The sequence below is a fragment of the Bombina bombina genome, chromosome 4 (genome assembly GCF_027579735.1).
Source record: "Bombina bombina isolate aBomBom1 chromosome 4, aBomBom1.pri, whole genome shotgun sequence".
Classification (NCBI taxonomy): domain Eukaryota; kingdom Metazoa; phylum Chordata; class Amphibia; order Anura; family Bombinatoridae; genus Bombina; species Bombina bombina.
This window is the reverse complement of record NC_069502.1, coordinates 739,583,248-739,601,266: the sequence shown is the minus strand read 5'-3', so window position 1 is coordinate 739,601,266 and position 18,019 is coordinate 739,583,248. Positions and strand designations below refer to the sequence as shown.

The 18,019-nt window shown below is 38.6% G+C and overlaps 1 protein-coding gene across 5 annotated transcripts in view; it reads left to right on the top strand.

Moving 5' to 3' along the window:
• SCAF8 (SR-related CTD associated factor 8) overlaps positions 1-18,019 on the top strand; it is a 579,788-nt gene that overhangs the window by 160,249 nt on the left and 401,520 nt on the right. For all 5 annotated transcript variants that reach the window (XR_008402065.1, XR_008402066.1, XM_053710977.1 and 2 more), the window contains one exon: positions 9,744-9,920. Coding sequence is in view for 3 of the 5 variants with exons in the window: in XM_053710977.1 (XP_053566952.1) it covers positions 9,744-9,920 (177 nt within the window). In the remaining 2 variants the exon portion in view is untranslated. The remainder of the gene's footprint in view (positions 1-9,743; positions 9,921-18,019) is intronic.

Genomic DNA, 18,019 nt, shown 5'->3' with positions numbered 1-18,019 from the left:
TCCCTTTGAATTTTTTAAAAAGATGCCGCTTTTACAGACCCACTCTCTGCTGACAGAGCAGGAGCGAGCTGCACTTAATGTTGTGGCGCGGTCGTGCCGGGCTGTGACTATACAGCTGGCCCTATGTGCTGAGTAAAAAAAACAGACCCGCTCAGCAGAGAGCAGAGAGCGGGTCTGTAAAAGCGGCATATTTTTAAAAAATTCAAAAGGAAAAAAAGCTTTTATAACAATAGCACTAAAATAATGTTATATAATTCTGCACTATGTGCAGAATTATATAACATTATTTCTTTCATGTAATTAGCAAGAGTCCATGAGCTAGTGACGTATGGGATATACATTCCTACCAGGAGGAGCAAAGTTTCCCAAACCTCAAAATGCCTACAAATACACCCCTCACCACACCCACAAATCAGTTTTACAAACTTTGCCTCCTATGGAGGTGGTGAAGTAAATTTGTGCTAGATTCTACGTTGATATGCGCTCCGCAGCAGGTTGGAGCCCGGTTTTCCTCTCAGCGTGCAGTGAATGTCAGGGATGTGAGGAGAGTATTGCCTGTTTGAATTCAATGATCTCCTTCTACGGGGTCTATTTCATAGGTTCTCTGTTATCGGTCGTAGAGATTCATCTCTTACCTCCCTTTTCAGATCGACGATATACTCTTATATATATATATACCATTACCTCTGCTGATTTTCGTTTCAGTACTGGTTTGGCTTTCTACAAACATGTAGATGAGTGTCCTGGGGTAAGTAAATCTTATTTTCTGTGACACTCTAAGCTATGGTTGGGCACTTTTTTAATAAAGTTCTAAATATATGTATTCAAACATTTATTTGCCTTGACTCAGGATGTTCAACATTCCTTATTTTCAGACAGTCAGTTTCATATTTGGGATAATGCACTTGAATCAATTATTTTTCTTACCTTAAAAATTTGACTTTTTTCCCTGTGGGCTGTTAGGCTCGCGGGGGCTGAAAATGCTTCATTTTATTGCGTCATTCTTGGCGCGGACTTTTTTGGCGCAAAAAATCTTTTCTGTTTCCGGCGTCATACGTGTCGCCTGAAGTTGCGTCATTTTTGACGTTCTTTTTCGCCAAAAATGTCGGCGTTCCGGACGTGGCGTCATTTTTGGCGCCAAAAGCATTTAGGCGCCAAATAATGTGGGCGTCTTATTTGGCGCTAAAAAAATATGGGCGTCGCTTTTGTCTCCACATTATTTAAGTCTCATTTTTCTTTGCTTCTGGTTGCTAGAAGCTTGTTCCTTGGCATTTTTTCCCATTCCTGAAACTGTCATTTAAGGAATTTGATCAATTTTGCTTTATATGTTGTTTTTTCTCTTACATATTGCAAGATGTCTCACGTTGCATCTGAGTCAGAAGATACTTCAGGAAAATCGCTGTCTGGTGCTGGAACTACCAAAGCTAAGTGTATCTGCTGTAAACTTTTGGTAGCTGTTCCTCCAGCTGTTGTTTGTATTAATTGTCATGACAAACTTGTTAATGCAGATAATATTTCCTTTAGTAATGTACCATTACCTGTTGCAGTTCCATCAACATCTAATGTTCAGAATGTTCCCGATAACATAAGAGATTTTGTTTCTGAATCCATCAAGAAGGCTATGTCTGTTATTCCTCTTTCTAGTAAACATAAAAAATCTTTTAAAACTTCTCTTTATACAGATGAATTTTTAAATGAACATCATCATTCTGATTCTAATGACTCTTCTGGTTCAGAGGATTCTGTCTCAGAGGTTGATGCTGATAAATCTTCATATTTATTTAAAATGGAATTTATTCGTTCTTTACTTAAAGAAGTACTAATTGCTTTAGAAATTGAGGATTCTGGTTCTCTTGATACTAAATCTAAACGTTTAGATAAGGTCTTTAAATCTCCTGTGGTTATTCCAGAAGTTTTTCCTGTTCCTGGTGCTATTTCTGAAGTAATTTCCAGAGAATGGAATAATTTGGGTAATTCATTTACTCCTTCTAAACGTTTTAAGCAATTATATCCTGTGCCGTCTGATAGATTAGAATTTTGGGACAAAATCCCTAAAGTTGATGGGGCTATTTCTACCCTTGCTAAACGTACTACTATTCCTACGTCAGATGGTACTTCGTTTAAGGATCCTTTAGATAGGAAAATTGAATCCTTTCTAAGAAAAGCTTATCTGTGTTCAGGTAATCTTCTTAGACCTGCTATATCATTGGCTGATGTTGCTGCAGCTTCAATTTTTTGGTTGGAAACTTTAGCGCAACAAGTAACAGATCATGATTCTCATAATATTATTATTCTTCTTCAACATGCTAATAATTTTATCTGTGATGCCATTTTTGATATTATCAGAGTTGATGTCAGGTTTATGTCTCTAGCTATTTTAGCTAGAAGAGCTTTATGGCTTAAAACTTGGAATGCTGATATGTCTTCTAAATCGACTCTACTTTCCCTTTCTTTCCAGGGTAACAAATTATTTGGTTCTCAGTTGGATTCTATTATCTCAACTGTTACTGGTGGGAAAGGAACTTTTTTACCACAGGATAAAAAATCTAAGGGTAAAAACAGGGCTAATAATCGTTTTCGTTCCTTTTGTTTCAACAAAGAACAAAAACCTGATCCTTCATCCTCAGGAGCAGTTTCAGTTTGGAAACCATCTCCAGTCTGGAATAAATCCAAGCCTTCTAGAAAAGCAAAGCCAGCTTCTAAGTCCACATGAAGGTGCAGCCCTCATTCCAGCTCAGCTGGTAGGGGGCAGGTTACGTTTTTTCAAAGAAATTTGGATCAATTCTGTTCACAATCTTTGGATTCAGAACATTGTTTCAGAAGGGTACAGAATTGGTTTCAAGATAAGACCTCCTGCAAAGAGATTTTCTTTCCCGTGTCCCAGTAAATCCAGTGAAAGCTCAAGCATTTCTGAAATGTTTTTCAGATCTAGAGTTGGCTGGAGTAATTATGCCAGTTCCAGTTCTGGAACAGGGGCTGGGGTTTTATTCGAATCTCTTCATTGTACCAAAGAAGGAGAATTCCTTCAGACCAGTTCTGGATCTAAAAATATTGAATCGTTATGTAAGGATACCAACGTTCAAAATGGTAACTGTAAGGACTATCTTGCAAGGGCATTATATGTCCACAATAGATTTACAGGATGCATATCTGCATATTCCGATTCATCCAGATCATTATCAGTTCCTGAGATTCTCTTTTCTGGACAAGCATTACCAGTTTGTGGCTCTGCCGTTTGGCCTAGCTACAGCTCCAAGAATTTTTACAAAGGTTCTCGGTGCCCTTCTGTCTGTAATCAGAGAACAGGGTATTGTGGTATTTCCTTATTTGGACGATATCTTGGTACTTGCTCAGTCTTTACATTTAGCAGAATCTCATACGAATCGACTTGTGTTGTTTCTTCAAGATCATGGTTGGAGGATCAATTCACTAAAAAGTTCATTGATTCCTCAGACAAGGGTAACCTTTCTGGGTTTCCAGATAGATTCAGTGTCCATGACTCTGTCTTTGACAGACAAGAGACGTCTAAAATTGATTTCAGCTTGTCGAAACCTTCAGTCACAATCATTCCCTTCGGTAGCCTTATGCATGGAAATTCTAGGTCTTATGACTGCTGCATCGGACGCGATCCCCTTTGCTCGTTTTCACATGCGACCTCTTCAGCTCTGTATGGTGAATCAATGGTGCAGGGATTACACAAAGATATCTCAATTAATATCTTTAAAACCGATTGTACGACACTCTCTAACGTGGTGGACAGATCACCATTGTTTAATTCAGGGGGCTTCTTTTGTTCTTCCGACCTGGACTGTAATTTCAAAAGATGCAAGTCTTACAGGTTGGGGAGCTGTGTGGGGATCTCTGACGGCACAAGGAGTTTGGGAATCTCAGGAGGTGAGATTACCGATCAATATTTTGGAACTCCGTGCAATTTTCAGAGCTCTTCAGTCTTGGCCTCTTCTGAAGAGAGAATCGTTCATTTGTTTTCAGACAGACAATGTCACAACTGTGGCATACATCAATCATCAAGGAGGGACTCACAGTCCTCTGGCTATGAAAGAAGTATCTCGAATTCTGGTTTGGGCGGAATCCAGCTCCTGTCTAATCTCTGCGGTTCATATCCCAGGTATAGACAATTGGGAAGCGGATTATCTCAGTCGCCAAACGTTGCATCCGGGCGAATGGTCTCTTCACCCAGAGGTATTTCTTCAGATTGTTCAAATGTGGGAGCTTCCAGAAATAGATCTGATGGCGTCTCATCTAAACAAGAAACTTCTCAGGTATCTGTCCAGATCCCGGGATCCTCAGGCGGAAGCAGTGGATGCATTATCACTTCCTTGGAAGTATCATCCTGCCTATATCTTTCCGCCTCTAGTTCTTCTTCCAAGAGTAATATCCAAGATTCTGAAGGAATGCTCGTTTGTTCTGCTGGTAGCTCCGGCATGGCCTCACAGGTTTTGGTATGCGGATCTTGTCCGGATGGCCTCTTGCCATCCGTGGACTCTTCCGCTAAGACCAGACCTTCTGTCGCAAGGTCCTTTTTTCCATCAGGATCTCAAATCCTTAAAATTAAAGGTATGGAGATTGAACGCTTGATTCTTGGTCAAAGAGGTTTCTCTGACTCTGTGATTAATACTATGTTACAGGCTCGTAAATCTGTATCTAGAGAGATATATTATAGAGTCTGGAAGACTTATATTTCTTGGTGTCTTTCTCATCATTTTTCTTGGCATTCTTTTAGAATTCCGAGAATTTTACAGTTTCTTCAGGATGGTTTAGATAAAGGTTTATCCGCAAGTTCTTTGAAAGGACAAATCTCTGCTCTTTCTGTTCTTTTTCACAGAAAGATTGCTAATCTTCCTGATATTTATTGTTTTGTACAAGCTTTGGTTCGTATAAAACCTGTCATTAAGTCAATTTCTCCTCCTTGGAGTTTGAATTTGGTTCTGGGGGCTCTTCAAGCTCCTCCTTTTGAACCCATGCATTCATTGGACATTAAATTACTTTCTTTGAAAGTTTTGTTCCTTTTGGCGATCTCTTCTGACAGAAGAGTCTCTGAATTATCTGCTCTTTCTTGTGAGTCTCCTTTTCTGATTTTTCATCAGGATAAGGCGGTGTTGCGAACTTCTTTTGAATTTTTACCTAAGGTTGTGAATTCCAACAACATTAGTAGAGAAGTTGTGGTTCCCTCATTATGTCCTAATCCTAAGAATTCTAAGGAGAAATCGTTGCATTCTTTGGATGTTGTTAGAGCTTTGAAATATTATGTTGAAGCTACTAAGTCTTTCCGAAAGACTTCTAGTCTATTTGTTATCTTTTCCGGTTCTAGAAAAGGCCAGAAAGCTTCTGCCATTTCTTTGGCATCTTGGTTGAAATCTTTAATTCATCATGCCTATGTCGAGTCGGGTAAAACTCCGCCTCAAAGGATTACAGCTCATTCTACTAGGTCAGTTTCTACTTCCTGGGCGTTTAGGAATAAAGCTTCGGTTGATCAGATTTGCAAAGCAGCAACTTGGTCCTCTTTGCATACTTTTACTAAATTCTACCATTTTGATGTATTTTCTTCTTCTGAAGCAGTTTTTGGTAGAAAAGTACTTCAGGCAGCGGTTTCAGTTTGAATCTTCTGTTTATGTTTTTCATTAAACTTTATTTTGGGTGTGGATTATTTTCAGCATGAATTGGCTGTCTTTATTTTCCCTCTCTAGTGACTCTTGCGTGGAAAGATCCACATCTTGGGTAGTCATTATCCCATACGTCACTAGCTCATGGACTCTTGCTAATTACATGAAAGAAAACATAATTTATGTAAGAACTTACCTGATATATTCATTTCTTTCATATTAGCAAGAGTCCATGAGGCCCGCCCTTTTTTTGTGGTGGTTATGATTTTTTTGTATAAAGCACAATTATTCCAATTCCTTATTTTATATGCTTTCGCACTTTTTTCTTATCACCCCACTTCTTGGCTATTCGTTAAACTGATTTGTGGGTGTGGTGAGGGGTGTATTTGTAGGCATTTTGAGGTTTGGGAAACTTTGCCCCTCCTGGTAGGAATGTATATCCCATACGTCACTAGCTCATGGACTCTTGCTAATATGAAAGAAATGAATTTATCAGGTAAGTTCTTACATAAATTATGTTTTTTTAGGTTTACTGACACTTTAACATTAATGATGATTTGTGCAAAAAACATTGAAAACATTTTATTATTAGATCATATTAGCTTAATTTTGGCTTAAATTTTAGCTGGGTGGTGTGCCCACAAAGGGCTAGATTACTTTAGTTTACGTTCATATTACAAGATAAAAGTAAACAAGTGCGCTCGAGCACAAACAAAATATACATTAAAATAAATGGTTAAAAGATATATGGTTTATGAAAAGGTATTTGACTGGAAAGAGTTATTGTGTGTGTGTATATAAAGAATTGTTTCACTGTATTTGAAGTCCAGTTATTTCAACAATTATTTATCTTCATTAGACCGAACCCTGGCTGTGAAGTGAGAGTGTGGGCCCTTTTGGACTTATATAATGTCTAAATATGTACATGGGTATTTGTGTTTATGTATGTACACTTTGTTGGTGTCCCTTCCAGTCAAATAGCTTAAAAGTTGAAAAAAATTATTTTTAAAGGGACAGTAAACACAATAATTTTTGTTGTTTAAAAAGGTAGATAATCCCTTTTATTACCCATTCCCCAGTTTTGCATAACCAACACAGTTATAATAATATACTTTTTACCTCTGTGATTACCTTGTATCTAAGCCTCTGCAAACTGCTCCCTTATTTCAGTTCTTTTGACAGACATGTATTTTTAGCCAATCAGTGCTTGCTCTTAGAAGCTTCACGTGCCGGAGCTCAATTTTATCTATATGAAACACGTGAACTAACGCCCTCTAGTGGTGAAAAACTGTCAAAATGCTTTACGATTAGAGGCAGTCTTCAAGGTCTAAGAAATTAGCACATGAACCTCCTAGATTTAGCTTTCAACTAAGAATACCAAGAGAACAAAGCAAAATTTGTAATAAAACTAAATTGGAAAAAAATATATTTTTTTGACTTTACTGTCCCTTTAAGCAATTTTAATACTTTGTGTTTATACTGTAAATATTTTACATTCCAATGTTGTTCAGTAAGAAGAAAATGTTCTGTATATTTTTAAACGGATATTTCTATGTATAGCTGTATATATCTATACCTGCATATATTTATAAAGATATATATATTTTTTTAATTGATCATATTTACATAGAAATATATATTTAAAAATAAAAAGAATATTTTCTTTTACGCGAAGAACATTGTAATGTAAAATACTCACAACTACCTTCAGGTTTAGCGATGTAGGTCTAATTTTTTTTTGTTCTGTGTGTACCATTGAAGTCTATGGGGAGATGTTAACAAGGTTGCGATATCTGAAGTCCTGAAGTTAGCATGCTGCTTGTAATGTGACCCAAAATAGGTCACGCATGCCCCCTTAAAATTTACGCTAGTTGGAAATTTGACTTTTTCTTATCTTTAGAATTTATCCGACAACTAACCCCTCTGGGCAAGTTACTTTTATCCCCTGACTAGATTATAGTGATATTTTAAAACCCAAATAAAAATATATAAATCATACAATTGGTTCCTCTAGTTTTCACTAATTATGGGTACCTTCTATGCACACTCAAACAAAACGTTATCCCCTCAGAAACGTTCAAGTTTTCTATAATTAAATACAAGTTATAGAGAGTTGCGCCCCTAAGGATATCAGGGCTGAAGGTCAAATATTTTATATCCAAAGTATAAATTATGGCATATATATATATATATATATATATATATATATATATATATATATATATATATATATATACGCTCTTATAGAAATTTATATAAAGAAAACATATTTAAAAACTCATATAAAGATTTCATAAGCAACCATTTGATCAATCAGTTAAATACATAAAAAATATTTTTATAATACATATAATAAAATACACTTCTAAAATGCAGTTGTGGCCACAACTAACTAAATGAATAAACTAATAGTGGGATATTCCCAGCAGAAAATATAAAAAATATATATATATATATAAAAAAAAAAGTTAAATAGATGTATCTATATAGACACGTTTTTATGTCTTCAAAAAGTGCAATCATTCTGTGCAAAATGGATACTTGGTGATTTCATCTAAGTCGTTATTTGTATTTGGGGCAGAATTTGCAACAACTTCTTTGTAACAGCTATGTTTGCATAATGTGGGGTTCCTCAGCCGTTATTTACTCTGAAACAGCTGTGATAGATTTTTAGCCAATCAGCTTGTTGGTCATTCGAAAGTTCCGTTTTTAAATGTAAAAGCAGTTCTTAAATGTTTCACAAAAGAACGGTATGTTTCCTTTAGACTTTTTCAAAGTCTCTTCATGCAATAGTCTCTTATTGGTGCAACTTTCTAACCGCTCGTAACATAAAGGGGCTCTTACCTCGTATGCTCTGATGTATTCCGGAGGCGGCTTCTTTATTCAAGCCTTACCTGAGCCTTCCACTTTAGTTACCGGGTATCTTGGAAAGTGCCCGTATGATTCCGTTGTTTTGATATTAAGCTGCAGCTTGTATTTGGCTTTTTGTAGAACTTTGGTCCCGGCTGTCAGTGACGCTCACCCGCCTCATAGTGCCAGAATTTTTTTAATTTCTCCCGGCATAGCTGAACTTGTATCAGCTGTTTTTTCTCTCACTGTGAAAAAGTCACATCCTCCTTCAATCTATGCGTTTCAGCATCACACAGATGCCTTTATCAAGATGACAGGAAGTTGGCTGGGTTCCATCTTTTATATCCGTTTATTAAAGGGATATTTCATTCAGGTCTTAAAGGGATTTTTTAGTTTATTTGATATGTGTCTCTTGTTATTTTTTCAAGTTTATAAAATCCATTTCCAGCATTCATTACATATTTACAGTTATACTTTTTGTCCGCTCATTTTGAAATAGCACTTTAATTTACGGAAATTTATCAAGACTTGATTTTAAAAAACTAAATAACAGAAAATGATCTATATACACCTAAATCTTCTTGATCTGTCAGTTCATATAGTTACAATATTACTATGTTTGTCATACTTAAAAATTCATATACATATGTGTCTAATAGAGTTTTAACCCCTTCTAAAAAACTCACATAGATAATTTAATTGTCACATTCCAAAATTATCACATTCTAAAATTATATTTCTAGTTTTAATTGCATCGTCAAAACATTCTTATAGGATTATTAAAAAGAGTCTCATATAAAAGATAATAAATATGTGGATGATAACTTGTCTATAAACCAAAGACAAGACTAATATATTCTTTTTAATATTTCTACAACTTTTAATATTTTTTAAAACCTTATAGATTTTTTGTTTTCAAACATTCTCCCAAGGGGTATATAAAAGGGATTAAATTACACTGTACAAACTCACAATACAAAAAAAAATATATATACACAGTATTTAAAAATTTAAAAATGAATTGATTAAATGAGATAAAATACAATATTTAGATAAAAGGGTTTAAGTCCAATTCAGCATTCAGGCCATTTGGGGTTATAAATATACTATGTGTATATGTGTGTGTGTGTGTGTGTGTGTATAAAATACACAGATGTGATTGAACCAAATTCTTTATTAGGGCCTGGAAACATTTGGGGAAAAAGTGTACAATGTCTGTTGTTTATGATTATATTTTTTAATGTAATTTAACTTTTTTTTTTTTTTTTACAGCTTCAGCAGTTAGTCCAATCTTTGCATGTTCAGCAACAGAAACCTCAGCCCTCTCTCCTTCAGGCACTAGATGCTGGCCTAGTCGTTCAGTTACAAGCACTTACTGCTCAGCTGACAGCAGCAGCTTCTGTATCTAATACGCTTAACCCACTGGAGCAAAGCATGAGTCTCAGCAAGGTAAGAGCGAGTGGAGTATTTGTTATCCTCATATTGTTTGCTTATTTTTTTTTATTTGGGGCGTGATGCAGGGATGGGTGGGTCCGGGCGTGACACGGGCGGGTTGGGTGTGATGTGGGTGGGGCGGACTTGAGAAAGCTCAAAAGAGGGGGGATAGAGAGAGCAAAAGAAAGGGGGGGAGTGCAAAAGAGGGGGGAGAGCAAAAGAGGGGGGAGAGAGAGCGCAAAAGAGAGGGGGAGAGAGCGCAAAAGAGAGGGGGAGAGAGCGCAAAAGAGAGGGGGAGAGAGCGCAAAAGAGAGGGGGAGAGAGAGAGCAAAAGAGAGGGGGAGAGAGAGAGCAAAAGAGAGGGGGAGAGAGCGAGCAAAAGAGAGGGGGAGAGAGCGAGCAAAAGAGAGGGGGGGGAGAGAGCGAGCAAAAGAGAGGGGGAGAGAGCGAGCAAAAGAGAGGGGGGAGAGAGCGAGCAAAAGAGAGGGGGAGAGAGCGAGCAAAAGAGAGGGGGAGAGAGAGCGAGCAAAAGAGAGGGGGGAGAGAGCGAGCAAAAGAGAGGGGGAGAGAGAGCGAGCAAAAGAGAGGGGGAGAGAGAGCGAGCAAAAGAGAGGGGGAGAGAGAGCGAGCAAAAGAGAGGGGGAGAGAGAGCGAGCAAAAGAGAGGGGGAGAGAGCGAGCAAAAGAGAGGGGGAGAGAGCGAGCAAAAGAGAGGGGGAGAGAGCGAGCAAAAGAGAGGGGGGAGAGAGCGAGCAAAAGAGAGGGGGAGAGAGCGAGCAAAAGAGAGGGGGAGAGAGCGAGCAAAAGAGAGGGGGAGAGAGCGAGCAAAAGAGAGGGGGAGAGAGCGAGCAAAAGAGAGGGGGAGAGAGCGAGCAAAAGAGAGGGGGAGAGAGACAGCAAAAGAGAGGGGGAGAGAGACAGCAAAAGAGAGGGGGAGAGAGACAGCAAAAGAGAGGGGGAGAGAGGCAGCAAAAGAGAGGGGAAAGCGAGAGACAGCAAAAGAGGGGAGATAGAGAGAGAGAGCAAAAGAGGGGAGATAGAGAGAGAGAGCAAAAGAGGGGAGATAGAGAGAGAGAGCAAAAGAGGGGAGATAGAGAGAGAGAGCAAAAGAGGGGAGATAGAGAGAGAGAGCAAAAGAGGGGAGATAGAGAGAGAGAGCAAAAAGAGGGGAGATAGAGAGAGAGAGCAAAAGAGGGGAGAGAGAGAGAGAGAGCAAAAGAGGGGAGAGAGAGAGAGAGAGCAAAAGAGGGGAGAGAGAGAGAGAGAGAGAGAGAGCAAAAGAGGGGAGGGAGAGAGCAAAAGAGGGGAGAGAGAGAGCAAAAGAGGGGAGAGAGAGAGCAAAAGAGGGGAGAGAGAGAGCAAAAGAGGGGAGAGAGAGAGCAAAAGAGGGGAGATAGAGAGAGCAAAAGAGGGGAGATAGAGAGAGCAAAAGAGGGGAGATAGAGAGAGCAAAAGAGGGGAGATAGAGAGAGAGCAAAAGAGGGTGGAGAGAGAGCAAAAGAGGGTGGAGAGAGAGAGAGAGAGCAAAAGAGGGTGGAGAGAGAGAGAGAGAGCAAAAGAGGGTGGAGAGAGAGAGAGAGCAAAAGAGGGTGGAGAGAGAGAGAGAGAGAAAAAGAGGGTGGAGAGAGAGAGAGAGAAAAAGAGGGTGGAGAGAGAGAGAGAGAAAGAGAGGAAGGGAGAGAGAGACAGCAAAAGAGAGGAAGGGAGAGAGAGACAGCAAAAGAGGGGGGGAAGAGAGCAAAAGAGAGTGAGAGACAGCAAAAGAGAGGGGGAGAGAGAGCAAAGGGGTGGAACCGCTGTACTGCAAAAAATACCCTGTGTACACAGGCTTTTAGGACTAGTAGATTATATTTAAATAGAGACAAAAACATAATTTATGTAAGAACTTACCTGATAAATTCATTTCTTTCATATTAGCAAGAGTCCATGAGCTAGTGACGTATGGGATATACATTCCTACCAGGAGGGGCAAAGTTTCCCAAACCTTAAAATGCCTATAAATACACCCCTCACCACACCCACAATTCAGTTTAACGAATAGCCAAGAAGTGGGGTGATAAGAAAAAAGTGCGAAAGCATATAAAATAAGGAATTGGAATAATTGTGCTTTATACAAAAAAATCATAACCACCACAAAAAAGGGCGGGCCTCATGGACTCTTGCTAATATGAAAGAAATGAATTTATCAGGTAAGTTCTTACATAAATTATGTTTTCTTTCATGTAATTAGCAAGAGTCCATGAGCTAGTGACGTATGGGATAATGACTACCCAAGATGTGGATCTTTCCATGCAAGAGTCACTAGAGAGGGAGGGATAAAATAAAGACAGCCAATTCCTGCTGAAAATAATCCACACCCAAAATAAAGTTTAATGAAAAACATAAACAGAAGATTCAAACTGAAACCGCTGCCTGAAGTACTTTTCTACCAAAAACTGCTTCAGAAGAAGAAAATACATCAAAATGGTAGAATTTAGTAAAAGTATGCAAAGAGGACCAAGTTGCTGCTTTGCAAATCTGATCAACCGAAGCTTCATTCCTAAACGCCCAGGAAGTAGAAACTGACCTAGTAGAATGAGCTGTAATCCTTTGAGGCGGAGTTTTACCCAACTCGACATAGGCATGATGAATTAAAGATTTCAACCAAGATGCCAAAGAAATGGCAGAAGCTTTCTGGCCTTTTCTAGAACCGGAAAAGATAACAAATAGACTAGAAGTCTTTCGGAAAGACTTAATAGCTTCAACATAATATTTCAAAGCTCTAACAACATCCAAAGAATGCAACGATTTCTCCTTAGAATTCTTAGGATTAGGACATAATGAAGGAACCACAATTTCTCTACTAATGTTGTTGGAATTCACAACTTTAGGTAAAAATTCAAAAGAAGTTCGCAACACCGCCTTATCCTGATGAAAAATCAGAAAAGGAGACTCACAAGAAAGAGCAGATAATTCAGAAACTCTTCTGGCAGAAGAGATCGCCAAAAGGAACAAAACTTTCCAAGAAAGTAATTTAATGTCCAATGAATGCATAGGTTCAAACGGAGGAGCTTGAAGAGCCCTCAGAACCAAATTCAAACTCCAAGGAGGAGAAATTGACTTAATGACAGGTTTTATACGAACCAAAGCTTGTACAAAACAATGAATATCAGGAAGATTAGCAATCTTTCTGTGAAAAAGAACAGAAAGAGCAGAGATTTGTCCTTTCAAAGAACTTGCGGATAAACCTTTATCTAAACCATCCTGAAGAAACTGTAAAATTCTCGGAATTCTAAAAGAATGCCAAGAAAAATGATGAGAAAGACACCAAGAAATATAAGTCTTCCAGACTCTATAATATATCTCTCTGGATACAGATTTACGAGCCTGTAACATAGTATTAATCACAGCGTCAGAGAAACCTCTTTGACCAAGAATCAAGCGTTCAATCTCCATACCTTTAAATTTAAGGATTTGAGATCCTGATGGAAAAAAGGACCTTGCGACAGAAGGTCTGGTCTTAGCGGAAGAGTCCACGGATGGCAAGAGGCCATCCGGACAAGATCCGCATACCAAAACCTGTGAGGCCATGCCGGAGCTATCAGCAGAACAAACGAGCATTCCTTCAGAATCTTGGAGATTACTCTTGGAAGAAGAACTAGAGGCGGAAAGATATAGGCAGGATGATACTTCCAAGGAAGTGATAATGCATCCACTGCTTCCGTCTGAGGATCCCGGGATCTGGACAGATACCTGGGAAGTTTCTTGTTTAGATGAGACGCCATCAGATCTATTTCTGGAAGCTCCCACATTTGAACAATCTGAAGAAATACCTCTGGGTGAAGAGACCATTCGCCCGGATGCAACGTTTGGCGACTGAGATAATCCGCTTCCCAATTGTCTATACCTGGGATATGAACCGCAGAGATTAGACAGGAGCTGGATTCCGCCCAAACCAGAATTCGAGATACTTCTTTCATAGCCAGAGGACTGTGAGTCCCTCCTTGATGATTGATGTATGCCACAGTTGTGACATTGTCTGTCTGAAAACAAATGAACGATTCTCTCTTCAGAAGAGGCCAAGACTGAAGAGCTCTGAAAATTGCACGAAGTTCCAAAATATTGATCGGTAATCTCACCTCCTGAGATTCCCAAACTCCTTGTGCCGTCAGAGATCCCCACACAGCTCCCCAACCTGTGAGACTTGCATCTGTTGAAATTACAGTCCAGGTCGGAAGCACAAAAGAAGCCCCCTGAATTAAACAATGGTGATCTGTCCACCACGTTAGAGAGTGTCATACAATCGGTTTTAAAGATATTAATTGAGATATCTTTGTGTAATCCCTGCACCATTGATTCAGCATACAGAGCTGAAGAGGTCGCATGTGAAAACGAGCAAAGGGGATCGCGTCCGATGCAGCAGTCATAAGACCTAGAATTTCCATGCATAAGGCTAAGGGAATGATTGTGACTGAAGGTTTCGACAAGCTGAAATCAATTTTAGACGTCTCTTGTCTGTCAAAGACAGAGTCATGGACACTGAATCTATCTGGAAACCCAGAAAGGTTACCCTTGTCTGAGGAATCAATGAACTTTTTAGTGAATTGATCCTCCAACCATGATCTTGAAGAAACAACACAAGTCGATTCGTATGAGATTCTGCTAAATGTAAAGACTGAGCAAGTACCAAGATATCGTCCAAATAAGGAAATGCCACAATACCCTGTTCTCTGATTACAGACAGAAGGGCACCGAGAACCTTTGTAAAAATTCTTGGAGCTGTAGCTAGGCCAAACGGCAGAGCCACAAACTGGTAATGCTTGTCCAGAAAAGAGAATCTCAGGAACTGATAATGATCTGGATGAATCGGAATATGCAGATATGCATCCTGTAAATCTATTGTGGACATATAATGCCCTTGCTGAACAAAAGGCAAGATAGTCCTTACAGTTACCATTTTGAACGTTGGTATCCTTACATAACGATTCAATATTTTTAGATCCAGAACTGGTCTGAAGGAATTCTCCTTCTTTGGTACAATGAAGAGATTTGAATAAAACCCCATCCCCTGTTCCAGAACTGGAACTGGCATAATTACTCCAGCCAACTCTAGATCTGAAACACAATTCAGAAATGCTTGAGCTTTCACTGGATTTACTGGGACACGGGAAAGAAAAAATCTCTTTACAGGAGGTCTCATCTTGAAACCAATTCTGTACCCTTCTGAAACAATGTTCTGAATCCAAAGATTGTGAACAGAATTGATCCAAATTTCTTTGAAAAAACGTAACCTGCCCCCTACCAGCTGAGCTGGAATGAGGGCCGCACCTTCATGTGGACTTAGAAGCTGGCTTTGCTTTTCTAGAAGGCTTGGATTTATTCCAGACTGGAGATGGTTTCCAAACTGAAACTGCTCCTGAGAATGAAGGATCAGGCTTTTGTTCTTTGTTGAAACGAAAGGAACGAAAACGATTATTAGCCCTGTTTTTACCCTTAGATTTTTTATCCTGTGGTAAAAAAGTTCCTTTCCCACCAGTAACAGTTGAGATAATAGAATCCAACTGAGAACCAAATAATTTGTTACCCTGGAAAGAAATGGAAAGTAGAGTTGATTTTAGAAGCCATATCAGCATTCCAAGTTTTAAGCCATAAAGCTCTTCTAGCTAAAATAGCTAGAGACATAAACCTGACATCAACTCTGATAATATCAAAAATGGCATCACAGATAAAATTATTAGCATGTTGAAGAAGAATAATAATATTATGAGAATCATGATCTGTTACTTGTTGCGCTAAAGTTTCCAACCAAAAAGTTGAAGCTGCAGCAACATCAGCCAATGATATAGCAGGTCTAAGAAGATTACCTGAACACAGATAAGCTTTTCTTAGAAAGGATTCGATTTTCCTATCTAAAGGATCCTTAAACGAAGTACCATCTGACGTAGGAATAGTAGTACGTTTAGCAAGGGTAGAAATAGCCCCATCAACTTTAGGGATTTTGTCCCAAAATTCTAATCTGTCAGACGGCACAGGATATAATTGCTTAAAACGTTTAGAAGGAGTAAATGAATTACCCAATTTATCCCATTCTCTGGAAATTACTTCAGAAATAGCACTAGGAACAGGAAAAACTTCTGGAATAACCACAGGAGATTTAAAGACCTTATCTAAACGTTTAGAATTAGTATCAAGAGGACCAGAATCCTCAATTTCTAAAGCAATTAGTACTTCTTTAAGTAAAGAACGAATAAATTCCATTTTAAATAAATATGAAGATTTATCAGCATCAATCTCTGAGACAGAATCCTCTGAACTAGAAGAGTCATCAGAATCAGAATGATGGTGTTCATTTAAAAATTCATCTGTATAAAGAGAAGTTTTAAAAGATTTTTTATGTTTACTAGAAGGAGGAATAACAGACATAGCCTTCTTGATGGATTCAGAAACAAAATCTCTTATGTTATCAGGAACATTCTGAACATTAGATGTTGATGGAACTGCAACAGGTAATGGTACATTACTAAAGGAAATATTATCAGCATTAAAAAGTTTGTCATGACAATTAATACAAACAGCTGGAGGAATAGCTACCAAAAGTTTACAGCAGATACACTTAGCTTTGGTAGTTCCAGCACCACAGCGATTTTCCTGAAGTATCTTCTGACTCAGATGCAACGTGAGACATCTTGCAATATGTAAGAGAAAAAACAACATATAAAGCAAAATTGATCAAATTCCTTAAATGACAGTTTCAGGAATGGGAAAAAATGCCAATGAACAAGCTTCTAGCAACCAGAAGCAAAGAAAAAATGAGACTTAAATAATGTGGAGACAAAAGCGACGCCCATATTTTTTAGCGCCAAATAAGACGCCCACATTATTTGGCGCCAAAAATGACGCCACATCCGGAACGCCGACATCTTTGGCGCAAAAGAACGTCAAAAATGACGCAACTTCCGGCGACACGTATGACGCCGGAAACGGAAAAGATTTTTTGCGCCAAAAAAAGTCCGCGCCAAGAATGACGCAATAAAATGAAGCATTTTCAGCCCCCGCGAGCCTAACAGCCCACAGGGAAAAAGAGTCAAATTTTTAAGGTAAGAAAAATAATTGATTCAAGTGCATTATCCCAAATATGAAACTGACTGTCTGAAAAATAAGGAATGTTGAACATCCTGAGTCAAGGCAAATAAATGTTTGAATACATATATTTAGAACTTTATAAACAAAGTGCCCAACCATAGCTTAGAGTGTCATAGAAAATAAGATTTACTTACCCCAGGACACTCATCTACATGTAGTAGAAAGCCAAACCAGTACTGAAACGAGAATCAGTAGAGGTAATGGTATATATGAGTATATCGTCGATCTGAAAAGGGAGGTAAGAGATGAATCTCTACGACCGATAACAGAGAACCTATGAAATAGACCCCGTAGAAGGAGATCACTGCATTCAAAATAGGCAATACTCTCCTCACATCCCTCTGACATTCACTGCACGCTGAGAGGAAAACCGGGCTCCAACCTGCTGCGGAGCGCATATCAACGTAGAATCTAGCACAAACTTACTTCACCACCTCCATAGGAGGCAAAGTTTGTAAAACTGAATTGTGGGTGTGGTGAGGGGTGTATTTATAGGCATTTTAAGGTTTGGGAAACTTTGCCCCTCCTGGTAGGAATGTATATCCCATACGTCACTAGCTCATGGACTCTTGCTAATTACATGAAAGAAATGTATGAAAAAAAACAATTAAGTGGCCTAAGCTACAACTGCACTTTTGATCTACTTTGTGTAAGGCACATATTTTTTAAAATGATTAATTATAAAAATTTTTTTATTTATGCAAAGTCTGTTATGATTATAATAGGAAACGGACAAAAATTCTCGGAGCGATTTTAATTATTTGTCCCCTTAAAATGTCCTACGCATCAACATTTTTCCAGTGGCGTTGCAAACATCAGTGGTTCATTACTTTTTACCACAACTGATATACAGTGGCACCACTGCGGCAGCCTTTTCTATAATTGCAGTAAGTCACTAATACTAAATTCATGTTTCTGTGCTTATAATAGCAGAAAAGGTGGTGCTGTGCAGTTAAGTAATATATTAAACCAACAGAGAGGGAAAGACCTCTC